At 35.6% G+C, this 16,005-nt stretch overlaps 1 protein-coding gene across 1 annotated transcript in view; it reads left to right on the forward strand.

Annotated features, from left to right (window-relative positions):
- Positions 1-15,045, forward strand: part of LOC116912233 (sulfotransferase 1 family member D1) — a 33,141-nt gene extending 18,096 nt beyond the window's left edge. The window contains exons 5-8 of the mRNA XM_032916208.1: positions 3,662-3,788; positions 10,020-10,114; positions 12,583-12,763; positions 14,764-15,045. Of these exons, the coding sequence (XP_032772099.1) occupies positions 3,662-3,788; positions 10,020-10,114; positions 12,583-12,763; positions 14,764-14,876 (516 nt within the window). The 3' untranslated portion in view covers positions 14,877-15,045. The remainder of the gene's footprint in view (positions 1-3,661; positions 3,789-10,019; positions 10,115-12,582; positions 12,764-14,763) is intronic.
- The last annotated feature ends 960 nt before the right edge of the window (positions 15,046-16,005 follow it).

Genomic DNA, 16,005 nt, shown 5'->3' on the forward strand with positions numbered 1-16,005 from the left:
ACACACACACACACACACACACACACACACACACACACACACACACCATACACACAATACACAAACACACTATATACACACACTATATACAGACACTCACACACATACAAATAAAAACACACATACACACAGATATGTAAGATCAAAGAGGGATGTGAAATATTTTCATTCAGTCTTTCATATTGTAAGTGAAATAAAAAGATGAAGAAAAAGCCTGGAGATTATGTGTCCAAGGCCAAGGTAACCTGATACGGTCACAAGGAATTAAGTCAGTTCAGATTGGAGAAGCCACAACACAACTGAGACTGTGGCAATTTCTTTGAGAACAATCAGATTTTGTATGCCTTTATCAGAAACACAATACAATGAAAAATTCCAGGATCAATACAGTTATAGTTGCTAGAATACAATGATGTCTGCAAGCTACACAGGGCGCAGAGGATTGATGCCAAAGACCAATATTTCTGCCAAGTTTTCATGCTTCCTTGACTACTAAGGGAATATACAGAGAAACAAAGTGGCCTGAGGGAGAACAACTCAAGAACTTGAAAGAACAGTGTGCCTCAGGAGCCATGGGCTCTAACCTGAAAAACCTGTGACGCATGCCTCTCAAGGCAGCTCAGTCAAGCACAAAGCCGTGGCTTCCCACAATCCCTGCTATTTAATGTTCTAATTTCAGGATATACAAGTCAATCTTTAAAGCAGATACTGAGTACCAAATCAGTCTCAAGGTTTCCCAATATGCGGTTAAAAACCTCCCAGCTACATTTCTCTGAAACAATGTTTAGAAGTCCAATCAGAGACAGAAAAATAATGACCAATAACCATTGCCAGGTTTTGTGTAACAATGGATGAAGGGGATTCAATTAACTTTGAGTGCTTGAAAGATCACGTGCTCGGGGAACAATTGAATGATCAGTGAAGCCACCAAGATCTGAGTCATTTACAGAAGCAGAAATGTTATTTTTTTCCGGTCGTCAGAGTGGAACACGGGTTAAAAAGGTACATAAGCCTCAAGTGTTTCATCATGAACGGATGCATTCAACAAATGCAACATAGCAAAAACCCAGCAAAGCTGCAGTTCCAGCCTTCCCCTGAGATTTCACCAAGTACGCTCAGTCACTAGTTTCTTCCTCGGAATCAGGGCTGCTAGGCAGATTCTGTTCTTCATGGCTCAACAACTTTGTTGCCCCACTTTCTTTTCACCGGGTGGAGCTTTTGTAGACATTAGGATACATCTTTTGAAGAAAAGATTGTATGCTACGCCCAAGTCACTGTCAGATTGTCTCCCATTCTTAATCTTCTCACCGGTCCTTCAACTCCTTTTAAAGAATTGGTGTTTGCACAATACCAGAACAGATTGATTAAAATTTAGAGGAATTGACAATTTTATATAATTCTACAAATTAATCAATGAATATTTATATTTATATATATTTGTAGATTAGAAGTCTATAAGCAATCCAGCAAAATATATAAATAATATTTTATTTACTATGAATGATTTATAATTATGTAGATTCATACTTTTTATGATTTTAACTTACTAATTTTTTAATGCACAGAATTTGGAATTGAGTTTCATGAATATTTAGGAAATGATCATATGTATGAAACCCTACATACTTCATTGCCAGCACTCCAAAAGTTCAGTTCCAACAAATTTCTAGTCAGTAACCTTTTTGTTCTCACATTAAGTAACGTTGCCTGTTTTCATTTTTCTCAATTCACATGTGAAAGCTGTTCCTTTATATGAATTTATTTGTTCTGCTGTACTATAAGAAACAGACCAACTAGCTTTCTAGATATGCAATTCTCAGATTCTATTCTGACATAAACTGTGGAAACGAAGCCCAAAAGTCTAAAATTTAACAATAGCAGATTTACACTTAATTCAGGTTAAAGTTGAGGACTAATAACATACTGCACCAAAAATATGTGACCACTTAAGAGTCTACTTATAAAGAGTACTGTTGATATATGGCTGAGTTTCTGCTAGTTGTCAGCAATGGAAATAGTGTTGCTTTGCTTATTACATGTCTTTTAGTGATTATATGCACATTTTCTCTTGTCTACATATTTAGAGATGGAATTATCGTAACCTAAGGTACTCATTGTGTAGTAGATATTTTAAAATAGTATTTGAAGTATATAAAGTGTGGATGAGCAATGGTAACTAGGTAACTCCATACCTTCATTAATATGAAATAGGTCAATCATTTTGAATCACACTGTGCAGGAGGCAATTTTGTACTTCCTTACTGACTAATTAGATTAGTGCCTTTAATATGGCTTATTGAATACTTAGATATCTTCACTGAATTATCTATTCTTTCCCCCATTTACATAAGGACTTCCTTCTTTTTCACTCAGAGAGAGAGAGAGAGAGAGAGAGAGAGAGAGAGAGAGAGAGAGAGAGAGAGACAGTAATGAATATCAACTAGAGCCTAGAAGGGAGAATGGTTTATTTTTAGGAGTTTGTAGAGACATCCTCAAAGCATCCCTCTATATTAAAGCAAGACAAACACATTTTGCAAAAAGGTTACAGATGATGTTGCTACATGCTTTTGGGATTATTGCCCCAGTCTATTGAAATTGAAATAAGAAATAATTAGTGATGCTTACAGGGTTTAATGTTTATACCGAAATTTATAAGCTACAGTATTCATCCTATAGGATCCTATGACTATTTCCCTTCCAAACCTATTTCAGTCCACTCCCTTCCTACACTTGTCCATTTCCAAGCTCAAACAGGCTACTGTCTGTGACTTGAGAGTATGAAAGTCCTCACTTTGTTTATCAGTTGGAAGAGCAGGAAAATCTAATCATAGCTGTCTGAATGTTTCTTTCTTCACTTGATTTCCTAGGAACCATGTTCACTCCATGCATGGCTAATCTTCAAGTGTTAAACCTGCTTTGAAGAAGGGCAGGAACAAGGAATTTCAGTAAATGAGTGCTACAAAACAGTTTCCCTAGGAATATCCTGACAGATTCTCTCCTTCCCTCCTTCCCCTCCCTCCCTCCTCCTCTCTCCCTCTCTTTTCCTACCTCTCTCTCTCTCTCTCTCTCTCTCTCTCTCTCTCTCTCTCTCTCTCTCTCTCTCTCTCTCTCTCTCTCTCTCCATAATGTTTGGATGTGGGTTTCTGTAACTGCTCCCATCTGCTGCCAGATGAAACCTCTCTGTAGATGACCGGACAAGGTACCAATCTATAACTATAGCAGACTATCATTTCATTGATTATTATTTTCTTTTTGTCAGTAGTGTTTGGCTCTATCCTAGGTCTCTGAGCTACTCAATGTCAGGATCCTGGACATCTACACATTGTAGAGCATGGGCTCCCTCCCTCCTCTTTTCATAGCCTGCAGAATATCTTCTCATACCAAAGACCCTAGAACATAGGGGTGAAGGTTCTAGTTCTTATTATAATCATCATTCATATTTTAAGAAAAGTCTTTTTAAAGGTTAAAGAGAACAGAGATGTGTCAGAAATGAGAGATGAACTTTTGTGTATTAAAACAATATACTATGTTGGGTATATGTGCACAAATACCATACCATGATTGGAATTGTAAAGAATGAGTAAAAAGTAAGCTATGTTAGCAATACTTTAAAACTACTAAATTACAAAAGTAAACGTCAACCTTTCCTTTGCCCATACAGATGATCTATGTGGCACGGAATGCCAAAGATGTGGCTGTTTCTTACTATTATTTCCACCAAATGGCAAAAATGCACCCAGAACCTGGCACCTGGGAAGAGTTCCTCGAGAAATTCATGGCTGGGCAAGGTGAGTACAAGTGTTCCTTCAATTATGATTTCAATATTAATAGCTTTTTCCAAGGCAACATACAATTTAAAATCTAAATCTTATGTTTATTTTTTAATTGAGATTTTTTTCTATTATTGGTTATTTCTTTATATTACATTTCAAATGTTATTCCCTTTCCCAGTTTCCCGGAAATAAACCCCCTAACCTGTCACCCTCCCCTTCTTCTATAAGGGTGCTCTCCTCCCCATCCACCCTCGCACTACTGCCCCCCCCAAAGTTCCCCTACACTGGGGGTCCAAACTTGACAGGAAGAAGGGCTTCTCCTTCCATTGGTGCCCAACAAGGGCACATAGAACGCTGGAGCCATGGGCCAGTCCATGTATAGTCTGTGGGTAGTGGTTTAGTCCCTGGAAGCTCTTGTTGGTTGGAATTGTTGTTGTTATAGGGTTGCAATCCCCTTCAGCTCCTTCAATCCTTTCTCTAATTCCCCCAAAAGGGGTTCTGTTCTCAGTTCAATGGTTTGCCTGTAGCAATCGCCTCTGTATTTGACATGCTCTGGCTATGCCTTTCAGGAGAAAGCTATATCTGGCTCCTGTCAGCATGCATTTCTTAGCTTTATCAATCTTACCTAGTTTTGGTGACTGTATATATATGGGCCACATATGTAGGCACTGAATGGATGTTCCTTCAGTCTCTGCTCCAAACTTTGCCTCCATATTCAGTCCTATGAATATTTTTGTCCCCCCTTTTAAGAAGGAGTGAAACATCCGCACTTTGGTTATCCCTCTTCTTGAGCTTCGTTTGGTCTACGGATTGTATCTTGGGTAATTCAAGCTTTTGTGCTAATATCCACTTTTCAGTGAGTGCATACCATGTGTGATTTTCTGTGATTGGGTTACCTCACTCAGGATAATATTTTCTACTACAATCCATTTGCCTATGAATTTCATGAAATCATTGTTTTTGATAGCTGAGTAGTAATCCATTGTGTAGATATACCACATTTTTTGTATCATTCCTCTGTTGAATGTCATCTGGATTCTTTCCAGCTTCTGGCTATTATAAATAAGGATGCTATGAACATAGTGGAGCATGTATCCTTGTTCTATGTCAGAGCATCTTTTGGGTATATGCCCAGGAGAGGTATAGCCAGGTCCTCAGGTAGTTAGGTCCAATTTTCTGAGGAACCTCAAAGCTGATGTCCAGAGTGGTTGTAACAGTTTGCGATCCCACCAACAATGAGGAGTGTTACTCTTTTTCCACATCCTTGCCAGCATCTGTTGTCATCTGAGTTTTTGATCTTAGTTATTCTTACTGGTGTGAGGTAGAATCTCAGCTTTGTTTTGATTTGCATTTCCCTGATGACTAAGGATGTTGAGCATTTCTTTAGGTACTTCTCGGTCATTCGATATTCCTCAGCTGAGAATTCTTCGTTTAGCTCTGTATCCCATTTTTAATATGATTATATGATTCTCTGGAGTTGAAATTCTTGAATTCTTTGTATATATTCGATATTAGCCCGCTATCAGATGTAGGATTGATAAATATCTTTTCCTACTCTATTGGTTGCTGTTTGGTCCTAATGACAGTGTCCTTTGCCTTACAAAAGTTTTGCAATTTTTTGAGGTCCCATATGTCCATTTTTGATATTAGAACATAAGCCATTGGTGGTTTGTTCAGAAAATTTTCCCCACTGCACATGTGATCAAGATGCTTCCCCCACTATTTCTTCTATTAGTTTGAGTGTATCTGGTTTGATGTGCAGGTTCTTGACCCTCTTGGATTTGAGGTTTAAACAGGGAGATAAGAATGGATCAATGTGCATTCTTCTACATGCTGAACTCCAGTTGAACCAGCACCATTTGTTGAAAATGCTCTTTTTTCCATTGGATGCCTTTAGCACCTTTGTCAAAGATCAAGTGACCATAGGTGTGTGGGTTTATTTCTGGGTCTTCAAATCTATTCCACTGGTCTACTTGCCTGTCTTTGTACCAACACCATACAGTTTTATCACTATTGCTCTGTTATACTGCTTGAGGTCAGAGATGGTGATTCCCTCAGAATTTCTTTTATTGTTGAGGATAGTTTTAACTATCCTGGGTTTTTGTTATTTCAAATGAATGTGCAAATTGCTCTTTCTATCTCTATGAAAAATTAACTTGGAATTTTGATAGAGATTGCACTGAATCTGTAGATTGCTTTTGGCAAAATGGCCATTTTTACTATATTAATCCTGCCAATCCATGAGCATGGGAGGTTTTTCCATCTTCTGAGATCTTCTTTAATTTATTTCTTCAGAGACTTGAAGTTCTTGTCATACAGATCTTTCTCTTGCTTGGTTAGTTACACCGAGGTATTTTATATTATTTGTGACAATGATGAAGGGTGTCATTTGCCTAATTTCTTTCTCAGCCTGTTTTTCCTTTAAATAGAGGAAGGCTACTGATTTGGCTTAATTTTATACCCCGACACTTTGCTCAAAGTGTTTATCAGGCTAAGTAGTTCTCTGGTGGAATTTTTGGGGTCACTTAAGTATGCTATCTTATCATCTGCAAATAGTGATATTTTGACTTCTTCTTTTCCAATCTGTATCCTTTTGACCTCCTTTTGTTATCTGATTGCTCTGGCTAGAACTTGAAGAACTATATTGAATAAGTAGGGAGAGAGTGGCCAGCCTTGTCTAGTCCCTGATTTTAGTGGGATTGCTTCAATTTTCTCTCCATTTAGTTTAATGTTAACTACTGATGTGCTCTATATGGCTTTTACTTTGTTTAAGTATGGGCCTTGAATTCCTGATCTTTCCAAGACTTTTATCATGACAGGGTATTGAATTTTGTCAAATTCTTTCTCAGCATCTAATGAAATGTTCATGTGGTTTTTGTCTTGGAGTTTGTTTATATAGTGTGTTACATTGATGGTTTTCCACATACTGAACCATACCTGCATACCTGGGATGAAGCCTACTTGATCATGCTGGATGATCTTTTCTTTCCACATGGAAAGTTTTATTGAGAGAAGAGTAGAAGACGAGAGGATCAGAGACTGGCCATGAGCATGTGGAGAGAAGGGACAGAGGGGAAGAGGAGAAGAGGACAAGAGCAAGAGAAGAGAGAAGAGCAGATGATGGTTTTGATGTGTTCTTGGTTTCTATTTGTGAGAATTTTATTGAGTATTTTCACCAATATCCATAAGGGAAATTGGTCTGAAGTTCTCTTTCTTTGTTGGGTCTTTTTGTGGATTTGGTATAACCATAATTGTGGCTTCGTAGAAGGAATTTGGTAGTGCTCCGTCTGTTTCTATTTTGTGGAATAGTTTGGACAGTATTGATATGAGGTCTTCTATGAAGGTCTGATAGAATTCTGCACTAAATCCATCTGGTCCTGGGGTTTTTTTGGTTGGGAGACCTTTAATAACTGCTTCTATTTCTTTAGAAGTTGTGGGGTTGTTTGGATGGTTTATCTGATCCTGATTTAACTTTGGTACCTGGTATTTGTCTAGGAAATTGTCCATTTCCTCCAGATTTTCCAGTTTTGTTGAATATAGGCTGTTGTAGTGGAATCTGAGGATTTTTTGAACTTGAGACATTTTGCTATGTCTCCCTTTTCATTTCTGATTTTGTTAATTTGGATACACTCTCTATGCCCTCTGATTAGTCTGGCTAAGAGTTTACCTATCTTGTTGATTTTCTCAAAGAACCAGCTCCTGGTTTTGTTGATTCTTGGTATAGTCTTTTTTGTTTCTATTTGGTTGATTTCAGTCCCGAGTTTGATTATTTCCTGTCTTTTAATCCACTTGCGTGTGTTTTCTTCTTTTTGTTCTTGAGCTTTTAGGTATGCTGTCATGCTGCTGATGTATACTCTCTCCTGTTTCATTTTTTCAGATACTCAGAACTATGAATTTTCCTCTTAGCACTGCTTTCATTGTGCCCCATAAGTTTGGTTTTGTTGTGCCTTCATTTTCATTAAATTCTAAAAAGTCTTTAATTTCTTTATTTTTTCCTTGACCAAGTTATCATTGAGTAGAGCGTTATTCAACTTCCATGTATATGTGGGCGTTCTGTTGCTTTTTTGTTATTGAAGACCAGCCTTAGTCTGTGGTGATCTGATAAGATGCATGGGATATATTCTATCTTCCTGTATGTGTTGAGCACTGATTTGTGACTGATTTTATTTTTAGTTTTGGAGAATGTGCCATGAAGTGATGTGAAGAAGGTATATCCTTTTGTTTTAGGATGAAATGTTCTATAAATATTTGTTAAATCCACTTTGTTCATTACTTCTGTTTCCTTCTCTTTATCTCTGTTTTATTTCTGATTACATCATCTATTCATTGATGAGGGTGTGATATTGAAATATCCTACTATTTATTATTGTGTAAGGTACAGTGTGTCATTTGAAGTTTAGTAAGGTTTCTTTTATGAATGTAGGTGCCCTTGCATTTGGAGCATAGATATTTAGGATTAAGAATTTATCTTGGTGGATTTTTCCTTTGATGAATATGAAGTGTCGTTCTTTATCTTTTTTGATGACTTTTGTTTGAATGTCGATTTTATTCGATATTAGAATGGCTCTTCCGACTTGTTTCTTTGAACCATTTGGTTAGAAAGTTGTTTTCTACCCTTTTACTTTGAGGTAGTGTCCATCTTTGTCTCTAAGGTATGTTTCCTGTAAGCAGCAAAATGCTGGAACCTCTTGACAAATCCAGTCCATTAGTCTATGTCTTTTTATTGGGTAATTGAATCCATTGATGTTAAAAGATATTAAGGAATACAGATTGTTGCTTCCTGTAATTTTCATTGTTAGAGGTGGAATTATGTTTTTGTGTCTCTCTTCTTTTGGTTTTGTTACAAGGAGATTACTTTTCTTGCTTTTTTTAGGGTGTAGTTTCCCTCCTTGTGTTAGAGTTTCCCATCTATTATTCTTTGCAAGGCTGGATTTGTGGAAAGATATTGTGTAAATTTGGTTTTGTCATGGAATATCTTGGTTTCTCCATCTATGTTAATTGAGAGTTTTGCTGGATATAGTAGCCTGGGCTGGTATTTGTGTTCTTTTAGGGTATGTATGACATCTGCCCATTATCTTCTGGCTTTCATAGTTTCTGGTGAGATGTCTGGTGTGATTCTTTTGTCTTTCAGTGTACTTTGGGGTAATTTGTGGCTCATATAGTCTCTAATTCTAGGTTTCAACACTTCTAAGTTATGAATGGCTGCTGGCAACTTATTTAACTGTTTTCCATCTCAATGCCTATGTTGGACTATTTTAATTGTATGCCTATTCCTTGGATTCTATTCTATAGCATTCAAAACTCTTAAGTGACTGTTCGTTCTCTTAACAAACATACAGTTTCTTTTTCTATCTAATGATAGCAAAAGTAGGGGAAAAAATCTCAATAGACATATAAATCCCCATATAAACCTCCTTTTGTAAACCATTTTGTTTAAGTGACATGTAGCATAGACTTAATATCTGTATTGCTTGAACTATTATGTGCTTGTGTTTTCGATGTCATTGTCATTCTGAAAGCTTCTCAGAAACAAAATATGTATACTACTCTTCCCAGTCATTTTGTGAATTCCCATTTATGTCATCTTATTTATTCATGACTCCCTCTCCTCTGAACTTACCTCTTATTGTTTAAAACAGTCTGACTCTGCAGACTTACTCTTGTAGTCTTAGTTATTGTTATCAAATGTTACATTAGTTTTCAAAAGTTCTAATAACAAATTATCATATTGTGTGACTTTCATGACAGAGATGTATGTTTTTGCTTTTTTGGAATCTACTAATCCAAGGAGAAAGTGCTGTATTTTTTGTACAGTCTTTTTCCTTAAACATTGTATGGCTAACTGTGCATGATTGTTCTTGCCATAGCCTTCCATCTCAGTGTGTCTATCTTAACTCCTTTTCTGTACAGCAATTTATCATAATCAGGAACTAATTTTTCTTTCAATGGTGACCTTTCCTTTAAGTATAGTTTCATTATCAGGTATGAAATGTAGTCATTGCTATATATAGATTTTGGGAAGACATAGTTCACCTTGTAACAAAATAACTTTTATTTTTTAAAGTAGACTTCAAGTGCCATGAAAAAATGATTATCCCATATATGCTCACTCCTTTAGTCCCCCCTTTTTTCTGAACTACAGAAATTTCTGTACATGGACAGATAATCATAATGTAAAGAGAGACATTTAGTTATTTCTACTTCATGTAAATAGGTTTTAATTTTACATTTTGTCTTTAACTTTAGTGAGCTTTGGTCCCTGGTATGATCATGTGAAGGGCTGGTGGGAGAAAAGAAAAGAATACCGGATTCTTTACTTGTTTTATGAAGATATGAAAGAAGTAAGAGGACACTTCAATTAATGTTTTTAGATTTTTTAATTGGATTTTTTATTGGATATATTTCTTTATTTACATTTCAAATGTTATCCCTTTCCTAGTTTCTTGTCCATAAGCCTCCTATCCCCTTCCCCTCTCCAAAAATGGTGTTCCCCCTCATTCATCCCCCCTTATTACCTCCCTCTGACATTCCCCTGCCCTGGGGGCCCAACCAAGCAAACCACTGAACTGAAAATGGGACCCCCTTTGGGGGAATTAGAGGAAGGATTGAAAGAGCTGAAGGGGCTTGCAACCCCATTAGAACAACAATGCCAACCAACCAGAGCTTCTAGGAACTAAACCACTACCCAAAGACTATACATGGACTGACCCTGGGCTCCAACTGCATATGTAGCAGAGAATAGCCTTGTTGAGGCACCAGTGGAAGGGGTTGTACATTTCTTTCTTTTCTTCTAAATCTATAAACTTAGCTAATTTACTTTTAACATTAGTTCTGTCATACAATATGAATTAATTTAAATCCACCATATTGCTATTGATTATTGAATAATAATAATAATATCATTAGAAAATCTGTTATTACTTTTATGTGTTCAAATAGTTTATTAGCTTCTAAAATACAAAATCATTAAGATAATCGCTAGAGTCTGGCCTTATTTAATCCCTTTATTTTCATCCAGGTTTTTTTTCTCTTTTTATTGGATAATTTCCTCACTTACATTTCAAATGCTATTCTCTTGTCCAGTTTCCTGTCTATAAGCCTCTCCCTCCATCACAAGGGTGTTCCCCCTCATCCACCCTCACTTACCATACCCCCAACAATATTTCCCTGCACTGGGGGTCCAATCTTGCCAGGACCAAGGGCTTCCCCTTCCATTGGTACCCAACAAGGCCATCCTCTGCTACATATGCAGTTGGAGCCTTGGGTCGTCCATGTAAAGTCTTTGGTAGTGGTTTAGTCCCTGGAAGCTCTGGTTGGTTGGAATTGTTGTTCGTAAGGGGTTGCAAGCCCCTTCAGCTCCTTCAATCCTTCCTCTAATTCCCCCAAAGGGTGTCCAGTTCTCAGTTCAGTAGTTTGCTGCTAGCATTTGCCTCTGTATTTAACATGCTCTGGTTGTGTCTCTTAGGAGAGATCTATCTCTGGTTCCTGTCAGCATGCACTTCTTAGCTTCATCAATCTTACCAAGTTTTGCTGGCTGTGTACACATATATATATATATATATATATATATGCCACATGTGAGGCAGGCTCTGAATGGCTGTTCCTTCAGTCTCTGATCTAAGCTTTGCCTCCATATCCCCTCCTATTCATCCAGGTTCTTTTTGTACCATTTTTCTTTTCTCACTGAGTCTACATTAAAAGAACATAACTTTTCATTTCTTTCTATATTAACATTACTTCACTATTGAAGTATATACCAACTAAATTCCATGAGGCATGTTGTCTCTCAGAACTGAAATCTAGCAACGAAAATTGCAATTATGTTAATCAGCTCTGAGTTTTGGTAGGCCTGACTCAATTGATGTTGTTTCTTAGACTTCTATCAAATCCATTATGATGGATAAACCATCTCTGGTTTCAGAGTCCAGTTCAATGTTTCTGTGAAAATCACCTCATTCTTCTGCATGTTCCTCTTTATGCATAGTCAAATTCACAGCTGCTGCCATACAGTAAGTCGAGTTTATACTAGTCACAGTGATTACACAGTGCACAAGTTATGGGCTTTCAGGAAATGAGGAGTCCTACATATTGATCTTTATGTGTCCATATATTACGTTGTATGGGAATTCTCTTATGTAGGTTGCCAAGATATTGTCAAGGCAATGAGGTTTAGTCCCCTCAGATATGGAGGACAATTTGCATATTTGGCAGAGAAGATGCAGAATTTCACTAGAATTAAAGACTCTCTGTACCATTAGATCAACCTCAGATATTTTCATTCTAAATTTAATAATTTCATCCTTATTTATAATGATGTCCTCTTCATTTGCATATGAATTACTTGGCATATGAATGACTTTGAATAGCTCTCATACTTTGCTTTCATTTTCATATTTTCATGTGTAGATGTTCTAGATCATAGACTCTGTTTTTCACTCCTAGAAAATTCTTCAGATATATAATCTAATCTATAGATGATAAAGACAAGATGATTGCAGATATTCAATAGGTAAAATAGCAACTTACCTTATTACTATCTGTTATTCTGCAGATTCATTATATCTTTAAATATTAATATTGCAAATTAACCCAGTTTTTTTAATTTTGTGAAATAAACTCTACCCTTACTCTTAGCTCATGTTTGGTGCACTGAATGACCAAGGATATCACTTTGGGTTTCCTAAAATGTAGCATAAAACCCCCAAATCCCTCTCCTATGAGTTAAGCTTAAAGAGAATCTTAGTAAGTGCATTTCTTTCTTTGTGGCCAAATTTAACTGAAATAATCCTTTTCTCCTTTTCTGTTTCAGGATCCAAAGTGTGAAATTCAAAAAGTATTAAAGTTTCTAGAAAAAGACATGCCAGAAGAAGTTGTAAATAAAATCCTCTACCATAGCTCCTTCAGTGTAATGAAGGCGAACCCTAGTGCAAATTACACCACTATGATGAAAGAGGAGATGGACCACTCTGTGTCTCCTTTCATGAGGAAGGGTGAGAAAAGTACAAATTCATATCTGTATAGATTCTGGTTACATTATGGAAGGTATAAGTAATCACAGGAATGTGAAATTGTAAGAAATTAGAAACAACTAAGTATGCTTAAGAGAGAGAAATTGAAAAGTAGAAAAAACAAAAGCCTTAGAAGAAATACTGTATTTTATCTTACATCATTTCTATGAGATGTAATGAGATATTTAGGATGAGAAAAGTTTGTTCAACACTTGTGCAATAATAAGTATGAGTTTTGACACCATAGCATCTCAAGAATGCTTTTCATTTGTCTAAGTTGTCTAAATATGTTTCATTGTCCTTAAAGTAAAATGACTGTACGGGTGATCTAGTTTAAATTACGTAGGATGAAGTTAACTGATGAGTGAAATTATTAACTCTGAAATTTTGTTATTATCAATGTGTCTTCCATATTGAATTTAACATTACCATTTTGTATAAAGTAAGTATATAAAATAAATATTAGATTTTGTGTATGTGTTCACATGCATATGTATGACTAGAAAGCAGAAATAGATGACATATAGATGATAGATCATACATAGATAATAGATACATACATGACATAGAGATTATATATAGAAAGGTGATTGATACATAGATAATAGATAAATGACAGACAAATATATAGTTAGATGATGATAGATAGATGATAGATAAGCAGATAGATATAACCTCTGAGCTAACCAACTTTTCTATAAAACTCCACAACTCTGAGAAGTCAATAACTTAATCACAAGAATTTTTTAAGTCAATAATTTAAAATCAAAAGATATTTTTCTTTAAGTGATATGCAGATAGGTGATGGTCACTGTGACTCCTGCAGTTTTTCTTTTACTTTTTTCAGCTCCTTGTCTATGCTTTTTTAAAAGCCAAAGCCTAAAGCAGGGCCCACACCTGTGACATGCATGAGGTCATGTTAAAGATGATAGAAATTTGGCTTTCTCTTTGGATATTGTATATATCAAACATACCACACTTTCATTGTGCAAAGCCTAAGTGCAACATTACTGAGTGAGGAAACAATCACATAACTCTAGATGAGGAGATATGGGGGATATTCTTATTGTACAGAAAAATGTATTAACAGTGGTAATGTTTAGGAAAGGTCTTAAGATAAATTTTCATGAGGATCTATAAAAACAAACAAATATGACTCATTATAATTAGAATTTCTAGGTTTTAAACAAATTCAGGTAAGGAATTATGCTATGAGTAAGTTTCACTGCAAATCTCCAAGTACAGTTCTTTTGTTTCTCAGGGAGCAAGCATGTCAAAACACTTTGATTGTTACAGTTAGGAAACAGGTATTGGTGTTTAGATGACATTCAGTTTAGGTGGAAGCACCTCCCTTCAAATTCAAGGAATTTTCTGAAACAAATGTCTCCAGTTGACATGAAAAACTAGGTTTTTCATTGTGACTTCTATGTTATTGTGGAATATTCTGTGAGAACTATAATTTAAGCAAATATTTCTTCTGTGTGGTAGGTCATATCCTCCTATAAGAATTTTTGATGTTTTAAATATATGGAAGGCTCAATAAATATAGTAAATAAATATGCTTAATTACATTCACCGCAGTAATTTCCAATCTTGTTTTATAATAATATTTTTTCTAAGCCATCATTTGACTCTGTAAACTAAAGCCGTCAACTGTCCCTTTAGTCCCCTTTATCCTTTGTTACCAAGGGTCTCACAGCCCGAGCATGAGTATTGAGATGATCAGGCAGTGTTTCATCCAGTGGCATTTATTTAAGAGACTTAGAAATTATTATTTTTTAACATAAGATACTCATAAAATCTACAGAAATTGGAAGGCGACAGAGTAGGCCTAGCAATTAGATAAGGTTGGAATTGAAGATTTTAGTAACGATGCATACCAGAAGTTAAAGACCAAATACACACTCGATTTGTTAAATTCCTATTAGATAGATATTTAATAGTAATCCCAAATGCTTTTGCAATATGTTCTTTTTTTTCAGGTATTTCAGGTGATTGGAAGAATCAGTTCACTGTAGCCCAGTATGAGAAATTTGAAGAAGATTATGTCAGGAAAATGGAAGAGTCAACACTAAAGTTTAGATCAGAGATCTAGGGAGTGTTTGCTTCTTAGTCTCCTTTGGCAGGCACTAAATTTACAGGAAAAGCACATTCATGGTTCAGTGAAAGAAAATGTTGTATATTATTTTTCTGTATTTACTAAAATTCATGGTCTTCAAATATACAAAAATAAAGTAAGAATGTTCTCCTAATTATCTTCCTTACAAAAGGTTCATATTCTAGTTTCCTTTTTACTTTCTATTATCAAAATAATACAATTTTAATAGGCTTCTAAACACAGTGCGTTTTTAGTTTCAGTCACTAATAGTTTCCTGTCTAAATATGGTCTAGGTTACCCCTAGAGGAAGATTACATTTCATTAACTCTAATTCAATGTCATCTGTGGTTATTTTACATTTTAAAATATTATGTCTTTAACGTTGCCAAATTATTTAAATTTTTTATGCCAGAATCTCTCACTCCCCCTTCAGCCTAATTTAGAAATATTAATTTTTAACAAAAGAATGAATAGTACCCATTTTATAGGATTTAAATCAAGGAAATTAAATACCTAATTATTTTATCCTTCATTTCATATACTGAAGCTACTGTAAAACTTATTACAGAAAATGTTGAGGTTTGTTCAAAATATTCTAAATTACTATTCTATTGTCCATTTTATGTCCATTGACCATCACTTCTGAGAGGAAAACTCCATACAATAAATAAATTTCTGTAATCTCTCTTCTTGGTTGGCTTAAGATCATCACATCAGGCTCATTTGGTCCCTTCTCGAATTAACCATTCCTGAGTGAGACAAATACTCATTTTTGAACCAGCAGGAGACATGAATTCAAAACACTTTAGATCTATCTTCAGGAACGAATGCTTAGTGAAAAGTGAAAACTTGAAGATAAATGAGTAAAGTACTGTAAGATTAATTTGATATATAACATTCTTGACATGAGAAAACTGATGAAGCAGACAGCCAGTTAATGCTAACATAATTTAATGAAGAACCTGAAGGGACATGAGAGAAGTCAGAAAACAGCAATACAACTCAGACTATATTACTATAGAACAACTAGTCTTTAATGTATCAATATCATGATGTTGATAGAATGTTATTGGTTTACCAGACGTTACTACTGGAGAAAATGTGTTAAAGTTACAATTTCTTACCA

The sequence above is a fragment of the Rattus rattus genome, chromosome 11 (assembly GCF_011064425.1).
Source record: "Rattus rattus isolate New Zealand chromosome 11, Rrattus_CSIRO_v1, whole genome shotgun sequence".
Classification (NCBI taxonomy): domain Eukaryota; kingdom Metazoa; phylum Chordata; class Mammalia; order Rodentia; family Muridae; genus Rattus; species Rattus rattus.